General features: G+C 42.0%; 1 protein-coding gene across 3 annotated transcripts in view; it reads left to right on the forward strand.

Moving 5' to 3' along the window:
* The window catches only part of arhgef25a (Rho guanine nucleotide exchange factor (GEF) 25a), a 42282-nt gene that overhangs the window by 17722 nt on the left and 11726 nt on the right, over window positions 1-12834 (forward strand). For all 3 annotated transcript variants that reach the window (XM_086277510.1, XM_086277511.1, XM_086277512.1), the window contains 2 exons: window positions 10193-10500; window positions 11005-11115. In XM_086277510.1, coding sequence (XP_086133636.1) covers window positions 10193-10500; window positions 11005-11115 — 419 coding nt within the window. The remainder of the gene's footprint in view (window positions 1-10192; window positions 10501-11004; window positions 11116-12834) is intronic.

Here is a 12834-nt window from a genome sequence, read left to right on the forward strand (position 1 = left end):
ACCTGGGCCATGTCACTCTGCACAAAGAAGCACATCTGCAAAGAGGATTGTGTTAGGCACAATGGGACAAGATATGATTATTGCTGTTGTGATGCTAGCTACCTGCACACTTTGCAGTCTCTATATGAAAGTGCTCACAGCAGGGTTGGTGCATTTTTTGTGCTGAATTGCTGCTGATTTTTTCCAAATAATTATTTGTCACTTTGATTTAGTTCCAATATAGCTGACAGGAGGCAGTTATGTCAAAACAAGTTTACATCAAAACAACCTAGATGCATGAATAATTCTACAGAATGTAGAAAATATAAGCAAAAATAATTTGGAGGTGAACTGTCCCTTTAAGCATTTGTAAATCCCAATGAATTCTGGGCAAAATAGAGTTCTTTTCAAACTAATAAACAAACTTGTATGTTTTTACTGGGAATCCACAGCTAAGAAAAGCAAAAGATACAAGCAAATACTTCCATAAAGTTTTTGCATTGTTAAATAAGCTTTCCCCCGTGTTTCTGCCTTCTACACTGGACTGGAGAAGACAGCAAACCAAAAATTGACCTGTTTCCTTCTTATCGGCCTGCAACACTCTGATTGTCAGTCAGGCACCACTGATTGTTACTATAGACACAGCTTTCTGTTCATAGCCTGCAGCCAATACGTAAGGATTAAAGCCACATTGGTGGACTCAAGAGAAAAACAATTTTAAAAAATGTAAAAACATCCTAATGTGTATTTAATAACCCCCCAAATCTTTAGAATAAGTTTTTATTTATGTGCAAAATTCACATTGTAGCAGCCAAACTAAGACTACTGTAGCTGTTACTTTATAAATGCCAAATTTAGAAACATTTGAGTGTCTGAGTGTGACTTTAAAGATTTGCTTTTGCCGTAACAATCTAATTACACTAGCTAATAGTTCACAGTATTATATATATTTGGCAGTATACTCAACACTTGCACATTTTCTATTGCTTTACTTAATGTTAATTATTCAGTTTCGTTAACCTATAGGAAAACTGTCCACCTGATGGATTTGGCACAGGTGGAACTGTGCCTCGGGTCGCCCTCAAACACTTAAATGGATTTTGTGTATTCATAAGATGCCCTCTTAACAGCCATATGGAGAGCTCTTGCTCAAAATGCAGGATCTGATCGAAAAGCGACAAAAGCTGACAGCTGCAGATGGTTTTCTTGAATTCAGAATAAGCTTTTCAGAAGCATCCTTTGTGCCTCTGGCATTGTCTTACTAATAAACATAAGCCAGGGAAACATTTGCTGGGTTGTCACTGTATGAATATTGATGCAAATCTACAGTAATCATTGTGCTTTGTGTGTGTGTGCACGTGCAAGCGTGTGTGTGTGTCACAGACAGGTATATGTTCACGAGTGTATTGCTATGTAAAACAAGACTGAGTGCGTGCGCCCACATGTGTAGGTTGATTTCTTGCTGATGGCTAATCTTTTGTGCGGCTGTCCCTCACTCTCTCTCCTTCTGGGTTTAGTTGCTATGGCAATAAGAGTGGGGAGAGGTGGAGAGCTATGGAAAGGAATGAGAATATGTGTCTGGAAAGCACATCAAGTCTGACTGAGAATCGCTATGCCAGCACATCTTTAGGTCTCGAGGTCGGAACTGTGTGCCCCATTACAATGAAAGCTGAGATATTTGTTTTTGCACACAAACCTCGCATGCTTGCTCCAAATACACAACATGTTCTGAACGCTTGGATGCTCAGGATATAATTTTATGAGAGAGCATATCTGAGACAAGAGAAGTTAGACAGTTTTGTGTCAAATCAACAATTCACATTGTTGACTCAGTTTGTTATAAAGCCGTCATGGTTACTTGCAGTGCAGAGCACTGACCTTGTGCACAGCCAGCGACAAACTGCAAGAGCACAGTACTGGAGCTGTCAGGCAGACTGGGGCCAAAGGAGAGGCTCCACATACCCGCGACCCAGCGTGCATCGCAGCTCTGTCTCCAGCTCTCCTTGGAGGCCTCCTGACTGGCACTGCCATATGAAATCACAATCGCTTTTAATTTGCTCGTTGTTTTCGACCACCTCAAACACAAGTGCCAGCCATTTGTTCTCTGACTTTTTTTTTTAGAGTGAGTGTGTGTCTGTGAATGCGTGTGTGTGTGACTAGATAATCATAGTGATGACCGACAGTACCCAGGGTGTGTGCTTCCTATTGCTAAAAAGGGTAAAAAGAGTAGTGCTGATCATCACTGTGATTATCCGGGTGCACATACATACATACACACACACGCACACTGGCACAAGATATACACACAATTGCACACACACTAAATCAGAGTGCCATGCAGCGCCTGCAAGGTCATTTAAGTACTTTTCCAACCCTCATTTTCCCAAAATGCCTCAAAGCATTTTTCAGTGGACCTCATATAAAGACTGAACAACCTTATGGTTACTTTGGGAGCACGAGCGGTTGATATATATCCACCTACAGGAAAACATCCATTTCACAGTTTAGGTTTTTTTAGTTCTTGTTTTGGGAAAAGAAAATTGTGACTGTGACGTTTTAAGCTGCTGCATACTTCTACTAAACAGTTCCTATTCATTTCTCCATTATTTTTGTAAGAACAAATTGGCAGATATTTTATAATATAAAATATAAGCAATAAATTGACAGTTAAAATGTTGTCCAGCTTTAACAACTACAGGGTTAAAGTAATGTAAAAATAAATGTAGCACTAAATATAATCAAATATAATTATTGATAGATTACGTACAAATAAAATCAAAAAATAAAAGCATAATGAGTCATTTTGCTTTTGGTGTGCTAGCGCTTCTTTACTAGAGCAAAACAGGCAGTTGCTGCGTTGATCTTCAGCCTCTGGGCCTCGTATTGTACATGTAACGTGCACGGTATCATTCATGATAAACAAAGGATGTCTGTTTAAATATTTTCTTCTTCTCTGTCACATCTCAATCTCATATCTTCTTCTTCTGGAGAAAGCTCCCCCAAAAACAAAGTACTGTAGTAATGAGAGAAAATTACTTTGACAGTTTATCTATTTAAGGGAAAAAAACATGTCCGAACACCCTCAACTACAGTTGGCTATTGTTTGAGATGCAAAGTAAGGGGAAAATATTGAGAAGCTTATCACGTATCAAGCTGACAAGGATTTATTTGGTCCATCTCACAACTTTAACTGATCATAAGAGGAAAAAATAGGGAAAAGGTTACGGCTGCCATAGGTGGGCATCATTCAGAAACAAAGCTATGGAGGTGGGGTGTTCATGTGTGTGAAAGATGTGGTCTACAAGAAATGAAAGTATTTATATGAATTTATAAAAATCAAATCCATTTGTTCTCTTTTTCTGCCTTCAAACTGAAGCTGTGCACTTTGAAAAGCAACATTTATAGCACATTTAGACTTTATTAGTTTTTTTACTTATGCTACGGTCACACCAGGGGAACCAGGGGGTGGAGACCAAAATTACTGCAACCATTTACAATAAACTTGTGATCTCCTTGACTTCTAAGACAGTCAGTGATCTTCAAGGGGACTTTGGTGCATCAAGTTGGCGATAAAACTGCAATAACATGGAGTCAGTCTGCTGTCAGTCTGCTATCAGTTGACAATCGAATGCACCTCAGGAAATTACAGCTGATGTGTTTGTAATTAAATGTAGTAAATCAGCGAAAATTGCAAATCTGTTCTATCTGTTGCAAACCTGTTGCTGTCCACATGCACAGAGATTCAAATTAACTACTTACATTCAGAGTACAGCCAAAATCTTAAATCTCTCAAACAGAAATTGACAAATTCCTCCAAAACTAGTGACATAATTATTGTTGGAAGGCGATTTAACTGTAAAATGGCATAGGTGCTCTGCAACATTGCTTTTAAATAAGAATATGATCAGAATAAAACCAGAGGAGTCGAGTCCCCTGTTACAAAGACATGCACAAACAACAAGATGTTGCCAAATTGTCTGCATTTATTAAACTGGAAGGAAATTATTTGCATACCTTCACCAATCTGAGAGTGATTGCAGTCAGTTTGAGTCAGACCGCCACTGTTTGGAGACAGTTTGCATCCCACCAGGTGACCTGCTGCCATGACTACTTGCATTTTGTTGCCGAATATAAAAGAATTGAATGTACTCACTGGGTAAACACCAATATTTCCCAGCTACATTGCCATCTTACCATAACTCTAGCATGACTGAGGTTTGGGCTTGTACTGTTCAAATCTTTCTTTTCACTTTCATACAATTGGAATTTTTTAAAACTTTAATGAGTGAGAGAGAAAGCTTGAGTTACATAGTAACTGGGATCTGGAGTTTAGCAGTTACTGCATATGCAGGGTGTAATGACTGTCTCAGAGTAAGTAGAGCTGAGCTTCTGTTGCTTGAAAGTTTCTCCATTGGTAACAGTTCAGTGAAAGCGGGGCAGTAAATGACTTGACTCTGGCTCTTGATTAAATTATTGGATCATGATTTGTGAATATGGGACTTTCCATCTCTGAATACCTGTTGATCCTGTGGTGCTTAGTTAATAAATCTGTGTGAAATGGACCACACTGCAACCTTAATCCGGAATCTGGCAAGTCTCTCTCTAAGTGGTTCTAGAGGAATGTCTGGAGTTTTCAAGGCCACTAACCACAAACATGGTTCCAGTCTCTCACTGTGCACTGCTGGGAGCTTGCAGACAGTCTCTGTGGTGAGACTGCCGTCACAGCCTCTTTTTTTAAAATTGCAAATTAAGAATCAAGTTGAAAGAAAATGCTGATTGAAATCTCAGGTGAGATATCCACAACCTCTGCCACTTTGACTGCACTGCTATACTCCCACTGACCTGATTTTCACAGTCAGTGGCAGCAGTAGTGGTTTAGATCTGACTATCAATTAGAGCTGTTTCATAATCCCTCATCAGGAGAAGTGTCTGATTTACTCTTTCACATTGTTCCACAGACGAAAGGATTAATGCCAGCGTGGTTTTTTTCGGTCTTGTTTTTCTGGTGACTGGCAGCACTTTGATGCATTAAACTGATAAAGAATATGCCACAGAGTCTGGCTGTGGGCGATGATGGCAGGAGACTGACTCTGATGGCTTGTTTGCGTGTCACTTGATGTGTCTAGCACATATTTCCTTCTGTGCTCTGGGAATAACAGTGGTGTGTGGATGTGTGTGTCCGTGCGTGCGTATAAACTAGGTCAGTAGGAGGACAGGAAACCACTGTTCACTTGTCTGACTGCAGTGTGTCACTCCAAAGGTTTGACACGAACACACTCACATATGGCACACACAAGGACGACAAGAGTTGAGCTGCTGCACATGTCTTTGTTGCAGTGCCCACAGTTAAAAATCAGCACAGTTCCTGCTTATGTGCACTCAAGTGTATGTCGCTTGTGCCCTCATGGCCTTCCTTCCGCTCGTCTCGTCAGTGTTTCCTCCCATACTCTCACTGAACTTCTTAACTTTAATCACACTGGCATCTTTTTGCCCCTCTGCTGCTTAATCTTTATACAGAATCCCTGCTCTTCCCAGCAGCTCACCCCATAGCCTCTGCTTTAGACTGTCAGAGGATTCCTGAGGTTGTGGATTCAGTTGCTTAAGCCTTAATACCAAAACGAAAGATAAGAAAGGAGAATAAAAAAGGATTAAAAACTTTTTAAAAACATTTTTTTTTTTTTACTTCTGTAGCGTTGTCTTCTCTGCTAGCTTGTTTTGCATGTCGAACTTGTGCTGCACTCAGCAGCTTCGGGGCAGTGCAGTGGAGGCCATTGCATAAGAGGAGGGAGCTGTGCAGTGTCCTGCTCCCAGTCATTATCTGAAAAACACTGCAGTGCACAGAGATGCAGAGGGTAAGAGTGCGTTAGAGTGCCAAACGGGGTGGCAGAAGGAGGAACTTATCGTAGAGAAAAAGGTGTCAGGGTGAAAAAGAAAGGAAGGAGGGAGGATTGAAGGAAAAGCCAGAAAAAGACGAGTACAATTTATGATTTGAAATGTTTCATTGTAAAAAGCACCTTGGTTAGAACATTTTCCGTCATGTGCTTCAGGTACTTGCCTCGTGGTCTTTCAGCTCTTTCGGTTTGAACGTGAGTGCAGACCGGGCCCTGCTGGTTGATGGAAAGGGTGTCCATTTCCTCTGAGTGGGTGAAATGTAATATAGCAGCTGAGTCTAGGCTGAAGAGCATAAGGTGGAGAGGGCAGTGAGTGAGAGAGAAAGAATCGAGAAGATAAGTATGGTGTTGTGTTAAGAGTTGTTAGCAATGACGCGGGCGGGCACCTATGTGTTGATTGCCACAATTCCCCAGAGCTGTAAGCCACAAGGTGCTAGTATTGAATGGCAGCTCTAAGTTTGTCAAACTCAGCAGGATATTTGACATGTTTGCCACAGTGCTGAGCAGCAGGATGCTCGCCTCTAATGCTGTGTATTGTTACACTGACAGGCTGATGACTCTGGATAACAGGTTGACAGCCTGCACCTGTGCGCCCATCAGGAGAGCCTCTCTGGAAAAAAAAAAGCGTATGGGCACCTGCATGTCTGCTTATTTATTTTTTATTTGTGGAGTCCAGTAATGCCTAAATTGCCTATATGATCCCGAGAGGCATGGAATTGACAGGGAACTCCACAGTGGAGGGGGCTGTGAAGTTTGCTCCATTAAAGCCAACGCTTTTAGCCTGATTTGTTGGCTCAGCAGCACTCACTCTTCAGCAATCAATAAACAGAAGTTAGAGCAGACTTCTTCTGGTGGACGACCACTTAGCGCATATCTATCTCCATCAATCACCTGAAAAGAGGGGAAGAGATTTGCTTTCTCATTTTTCTCTGCTTTTGCATTTCAGACATAAATTAAAGTAAATTTACTCTTAACTCATCCATCCATCCATCCATCATCCATCCATCCATCTTCTTAACCAACTTGGGGACTTGGAGCCACAGGAGTCTGTCCCACCTGGCATAGAGACAGGCAGTCACATGCTCTTATAGCTGTCCCTGCCTTTGATTCAGTCACATCTAACTCAAACCTTCATGAGAACAGTGAATCATAAGTTTTCCCTCTCCACATGACTGGACAAGCTGTGCCACATATAGTCATTAGATAATTCAATCAGCTATAAGTGAATTTAACTGTGGTAATAACAAATGGTTGACTGTGAACCACACAAAAAAGGACGGACGTGAAATTATGTAGTGTTCAGCAATCAATAGATTTATCAGACTGACCTTTGGAAAATTAATCATTCACTATATTGACAGAGTTTGAGGATTGCTTAAGTTTATTAGCATTCATTAAACAGCTGAAGATTTCTGCTTCTCAAACGAGTAACTCTTTTTTTTCCTTGGCTTGAATTATAGTTAATTGAACTAAACTGGGTTAGGCTGTGCTTGAGCAAACAAGACATTTGATGAAGTCACCTTAGGTTTAGGAAATAGTGACAGACAGTTATCTGTAGTCTTGTGCCAACTTATTAGTTGCTTAATCTAGAAACCAACTGTGAGTTGAAAAAGAAAAATTGCTGCATAGCTGTATTGACTCTGCAATACCGTACAAATACTAATAGTGAAAGATGGCTCTCTTAAGTTGCCCTCTTAGATGATGTGGGCTGTCTCTTTTCTGTATTGTGACCGACCAACACTAAGAAAAATCTGGAAGTGCCTTGCAACAGATACCCACTTGGCTACAAAGTTACACAGTACAGCAATTTTGGATGAGCCTCCCGCCCCGGCACTCGCTCATCCTCTCAGACAGCGAGTGGGCGAGTGGTGAAAACCTAGCATTAACAAATCACCACAGATCAGGGCAGCTTAATGCAGCCCTTTTTCTCCTGTGCCCTTAACTCTTAATTGTTACAAGCACATAAACAATAGTCAAGTTGCATTAACAAAATCAGCGTGGGTAATCTTTTCTTTGTGGTGCCATTATGGAGATGAATTTCAGTGGGCACTATCAGCATGAAGCACAGCAGGGAAAGAGTGGGAAGGATAGTCCCCCCACCCCCCAGTTTCCTCTTTGTAGGTGTATAACAGTATTAACTCCACTTATCTTGCAATGTGTGGGGCGAGCGGAGGTGGGTTTCTCTAAGGAGAAGCTCATCATCTCCCCTTACAGTTGTCTCACTGTTTCTGTGCAAAAGTGTTATTGATGTCTCCGTAATGACTTGTATAAGGTACAAAGAATACATGATCAGTGGAAGTGCTCAGTTGCCATGGTGACAGATGTAAGGATAGTCGTTATAAAACCAGTAAATAATGTACGCTCTGTGCATCGTAAATCTGTACGTGTGACAGAGCTACTGTATCATCCTGATGCAAAGCCTCGAATTGGAGAGCTGCTCTGTCCTGTCTCCAGTCATTTCAAATTGCTTCCAGGCGCTTCAGCGGTGTCAGTCTCTTTAGCCTATTTCTTCAGCTGATGCCTCAAGATAGTTAGAAACAATGTTGCTGGTTGTATCTCTGCACTTTGAACTGCAAACGCTGACCTGGCTAAACTTGAGCAGGAACCTTGGGAAATACAAACCTCTGGGTCTGGCCCTTTGTTAGAGGTCAGGAGAGCTGGGTTGGGAGGGTGCACAATATCACATGTGCTCCCCAGCGTTTTCACATCCTTTCTTCTCTCTGACTGGGGAACCTTCACAGATGGTGGACGCTTTGCTTCTTCCAGATGCAACCATAAATACAATGGCTCTCAGATGCATTTTGATATCCCAATAGTTCCCTGCAGGGTACAGCCATCTTTTTTCTTTAAACTTGCTTGTGTTCCTTATCTTGCTCTGTTCAGATGCTCCTTCTGCTAGGCTTAGATCTCCTTATACACTCTATTTGCAGACTTTTATATGGATATTTGGGTGGGAATTAGAAAGAAAAGTGGATGGGAAAATTGCGTGATACATGCTGGGGAAAAATAGAGGAAATGGTATCTCTATGGTGGAAATACACAAGTTAAAGTTATTTTCTTAGTTATCACCTACCATTCACAAGTTTCTGCATTAGCAGAAATACGATCTTATTAGCATGGCCTGTTTGCGCTGAGGTTAATGATTCGTCAAACACTGTGAGTTTTGTGCTGTGCAGAGCACAAAGCTCATTATTATTGATCAGTACTGTGGCTGCTATTGAATTTCTCAGACAAAGAAATTGAGTGAATAAAGTTGTGGAGATTCTTAAATCTTTTAATTATGAACACTGAACTAAGCTGAATGATTTAGCCTGGGTTTAAGTTTGCATCTTATTGCTGAGAACTGCAATAACAGACTGTGGCTCAAATAAAGCGCTCTGAAATCAGGTCAGTGTTGTCTTCTCATGAACAGATGCACAACATAAACTACAAAGTTTTTTTTTTTTTTTTTTTTTACAAGTAATGGAAAATAGTTTTTTCTTGAAAGAGTTTCAAGTGTCAGAGGATTAAGGCGCAAAGATGGATAAGAAATATGACTAAATTGTTACAGAAGAGATGAAACACTCCCGACGCACAGTTTAGAAGAAGAGCTCAGGACTGAGAAAGGCTGGAGGAAGGGCGGTAGGTTGATTGGCCGAGGCAAGATGGGAAAGGAAGACAATAAAGAAAAAACAAACAGTCCCCGGCAAGGAGCTCCCCTTCTAAAAAGGATTAAAGAGGATGTCCGGTCCCAGCTCAACCCCCCAACTCACTTCCCATGTCCTCCTGACATCAGTGTGCAGCAGTCAATCTGCAACTGCTTTTTAGTGTATTTTTGTTTCAAATACCGACCCTCATTACCTCTGCTGTCGGCCTTGCATCAGAATGTGGTCAAGTAACGATGGCATGGACTGGTGCACAGCTCAGCAATGTAAAAAAAAAGAAGACAAAAAGTCTGCTTTGCATAATGAAAACATCTTTTATAGTGTAGTTACACACCTGCACAGCCGTGTTTGTAGAACAGAAATTTATATTTCCGCTCTTTATTTTGATTTCTCTCGTTAATCTTTCACTCCTGGTGTGTTGACATGTGTTCTGCCTTCAGTTCTGCATCACCTCGCACACCTGCAGTTAAGCCTCGTCTACTAGTCAAGCGAGGGTTGTGTCCCTGAAACAAAATGCTCTTTTTGCACATTTGTCGAAGTCCACAGATTCATTGATTAACTTAAGTCTGTACTTGGAGCCTTTACTCTGCCTCATGACCCATTTAACCCTTATCTATTGATTGTTTTCCTTCGCCAGTAACCTTTTGCTTCTCCTGTCTCTTTATGCCTTTTCTTCAGACTCGTATTCGGCAGCAGGCAGTGAGGGCAGCATCTCCACCTCCGTGGCGTCGCTGCCCCCACAGGCATCAGGCAGCTCGGCCCCCAGCTCCCCAGGCTCCAGGCGCTCTGTGAGCACCCTTAAAAAATGGCTCACAAACCCTGTCCGCAAACTTAGCGCTGGATCCACCGCCAAAGGAGAGCGTCAGGTCCGCAAACTTGAGGGAAAGCCTGCATGTCTTCCATCCCACAGCCAGAACCAAGATATGGAGAGCCTCCCAAGGCCTGTAGAGAGTCTCACCATCTTGCCTGTCACCCACAGAGAACCGGTGAGAATTTTTTTGATCATACGAACTAATCAAACAAAGCTTTGCCTGGTGAGTTTTGCAGTTCCGTTCTGCACATTTCACATGAACCGCCTCATAAGTAAACTGAAATTATTACTGCACCTCGTTAACAGTAGGTATTTGTATAAACTGGTTGTGATGCATGCAAAACTTCATTCTTGGGCAAACACAAATTAAAACCAACATCTTGACCACACTTGTTTATTTTAGGTAGCGCAAGGTTGTCAGTGGAGAAGCAGGTTTGATGTAGAGTTAATCCCCGGAGGAACAAGTACCATGTCAGTTAGCAGTGTTGCTGTGAATGACAGCAGCATTGCTGGCTCTTCCTGCAGTCTCTCACCCTACCCTGTTCTCTTATGTGTCCTCTTTTTCTTTTTAGCGCCGCCTGTGTCTCTCTGTGCCAGAACACATATGCACGCAACAGATTTTGTTATTCTGACACTGTGAACGTTTGTGTATGTGTGTGTGTGTGTGTGTGTATTCCAGGAGTGGAAAGATGGCCTGGCAAGCCCTGAGGACCTGTCACCAGCTACTCTACAGTCACCCAGCTGCATAACTGACTCGCTGATTGGCTGCACGTCACTGCCAAACGCCCAGGTCTGCCATCTTGATATGCTATCAAAATAACACCCAACCCTGTCCTGTTATGTCTCATATCACATATGATAAGTATCACATAGAAATGACACCAAGCAGAACTTATACGTTGCTAACTTAAATGCAGTTAGTAATCTTTTGAAAGGAGGCCTGTTTTATATGATCTAGTAGCTGGCTATGAGATTGAAACTATGAAAATAATCCATTACCAATTCATTATAGCTGACAGTCTCAGAGAGGAGTAGAAATAATACTCTCAGTGAGGACGTAGCCTGGTGGGGAGGTGACATCAGCGCTCTTTGTCTCCATGGCCCTCCAGCCAGAGCTGGAAATGACTAACTCCACTGCTGCTGGAGGAGCTCAACGATGAAGCAACATGAGCACACAAACGCACGTAGGAGGGCTGCTTTTTGTAGCCACATATGCTACATACATATGCAGACATATATATGTGTGTGTGTGTATATATATGTACACAAATGCAGACATATGCACAGATGCATATGGAGACAAACTCTCAGACCAGATCGATGCCCCGAGGACCAGAGGGCAGAATCTGAGCGTGGCCAGTGTGATGCATGACTCACATTCAACATGTTGCAGAAGGACATGCCTGGAGATAAATAAGAAACGGCAAATGTGGTGAAAGATGACTTCACTTTTAGAACAAAGAAATGCTTAACAAAGAAGCGAGCCCGTCTCCATTTCTCCATCAAACTGCTTGTGGCAAAGGAGTGTCTTAAGCTGGCTGGTCCCTTTTTGCTGCTAGAAGCTCGCTGGAAAATGGTGTTTGTTTGAACAGCGGGAGTGTTGCGTTAACCTGCGGTGCCTGCGTCCCATCAACAGGAAACAATAACGATGTCTGAGCATTTAAACACTGTGAAGTGCGTCCTGTTGTTGAATCGAGACCTGGGCACTTAAACTATAATTTCAGCCTCAACAACACTTTGAAAGACAATAGCGGGATTACATCAGAGGGATGAGGTCAGCGCTGTGGTGTTTTTACTGCCAGTGTTTGGTAGGAGAGCGAAAGCTACACACAGGGAGAGAGGTGGTGTGAGAGAGATTCAATTATGTAGGTCAGTCATCTCCGATGGTTCCTGTCATCTACACCACCTTCTCCGCCGACGGGCTCAGCGTTAAATGCGCTGCTCGTCTCCCCCACCCACCTTTTTAAAATAAAACTATAGTGTTTTTGATCAAGCACGGGAAATTTCTTACGATGTCCGCAGGTCTAACAAGCCGCTGTGTTAAAAAACAAGCCGGAACAAATGATCAACAGATCTATTAAATCACTTTTTCCTGAAGAACAGCTTGTACAGTCTCTGATCTTCACTCATAAAACGTATCAAACAGAAAACTCTTAACTAAAAGAATAAACTTTAACTCAAACCGGGACAGAAACTGTGAAAAGAGTTATGTGGTGCATTAGTTGTGAGCGCTCTTCAAAGCCATCCTTTGCTGTGTGACACCGGTGTTATTGCTGTTAAATTAGATTTTTCTGCACTTGAGACATAATGAAATCACCCAACTCTGTTTGTATCACAGTATCATAACTTTGATGTGCACTTGTGTGCATAAGGATTGCTTTGCCCCATCCCTTATAAAAATAAAAAATTGCTGATGCCACCTCTGCAGTGGAAAATACAGTTTCAAGCACAGGCCGTAATACCTATATTACAGTTTAAACAATCACATTTTAAGCCACACAGATTCATG

Source organism: Aulonocara sp. 'chitande type north' Nkhata Bay, linkage group LG20, assembly GCF_057382095.1.
Source record: "Aulonocara sp. 'chitande type north' Nkhata Bay isolate Kocher_YH1m ecotype deep benthic linkage group LG20, A_spYH_male_GT1.1, whole genome shotgun sequence".
NCBI classification, from domain to species: Eukaryota; Metazoa; Chordata; class Actinopteri; order Cichliformes; family Cichlidae; genus Aulonocara; species Aulonocara sp. 'chitande type north' Nkhata Bay.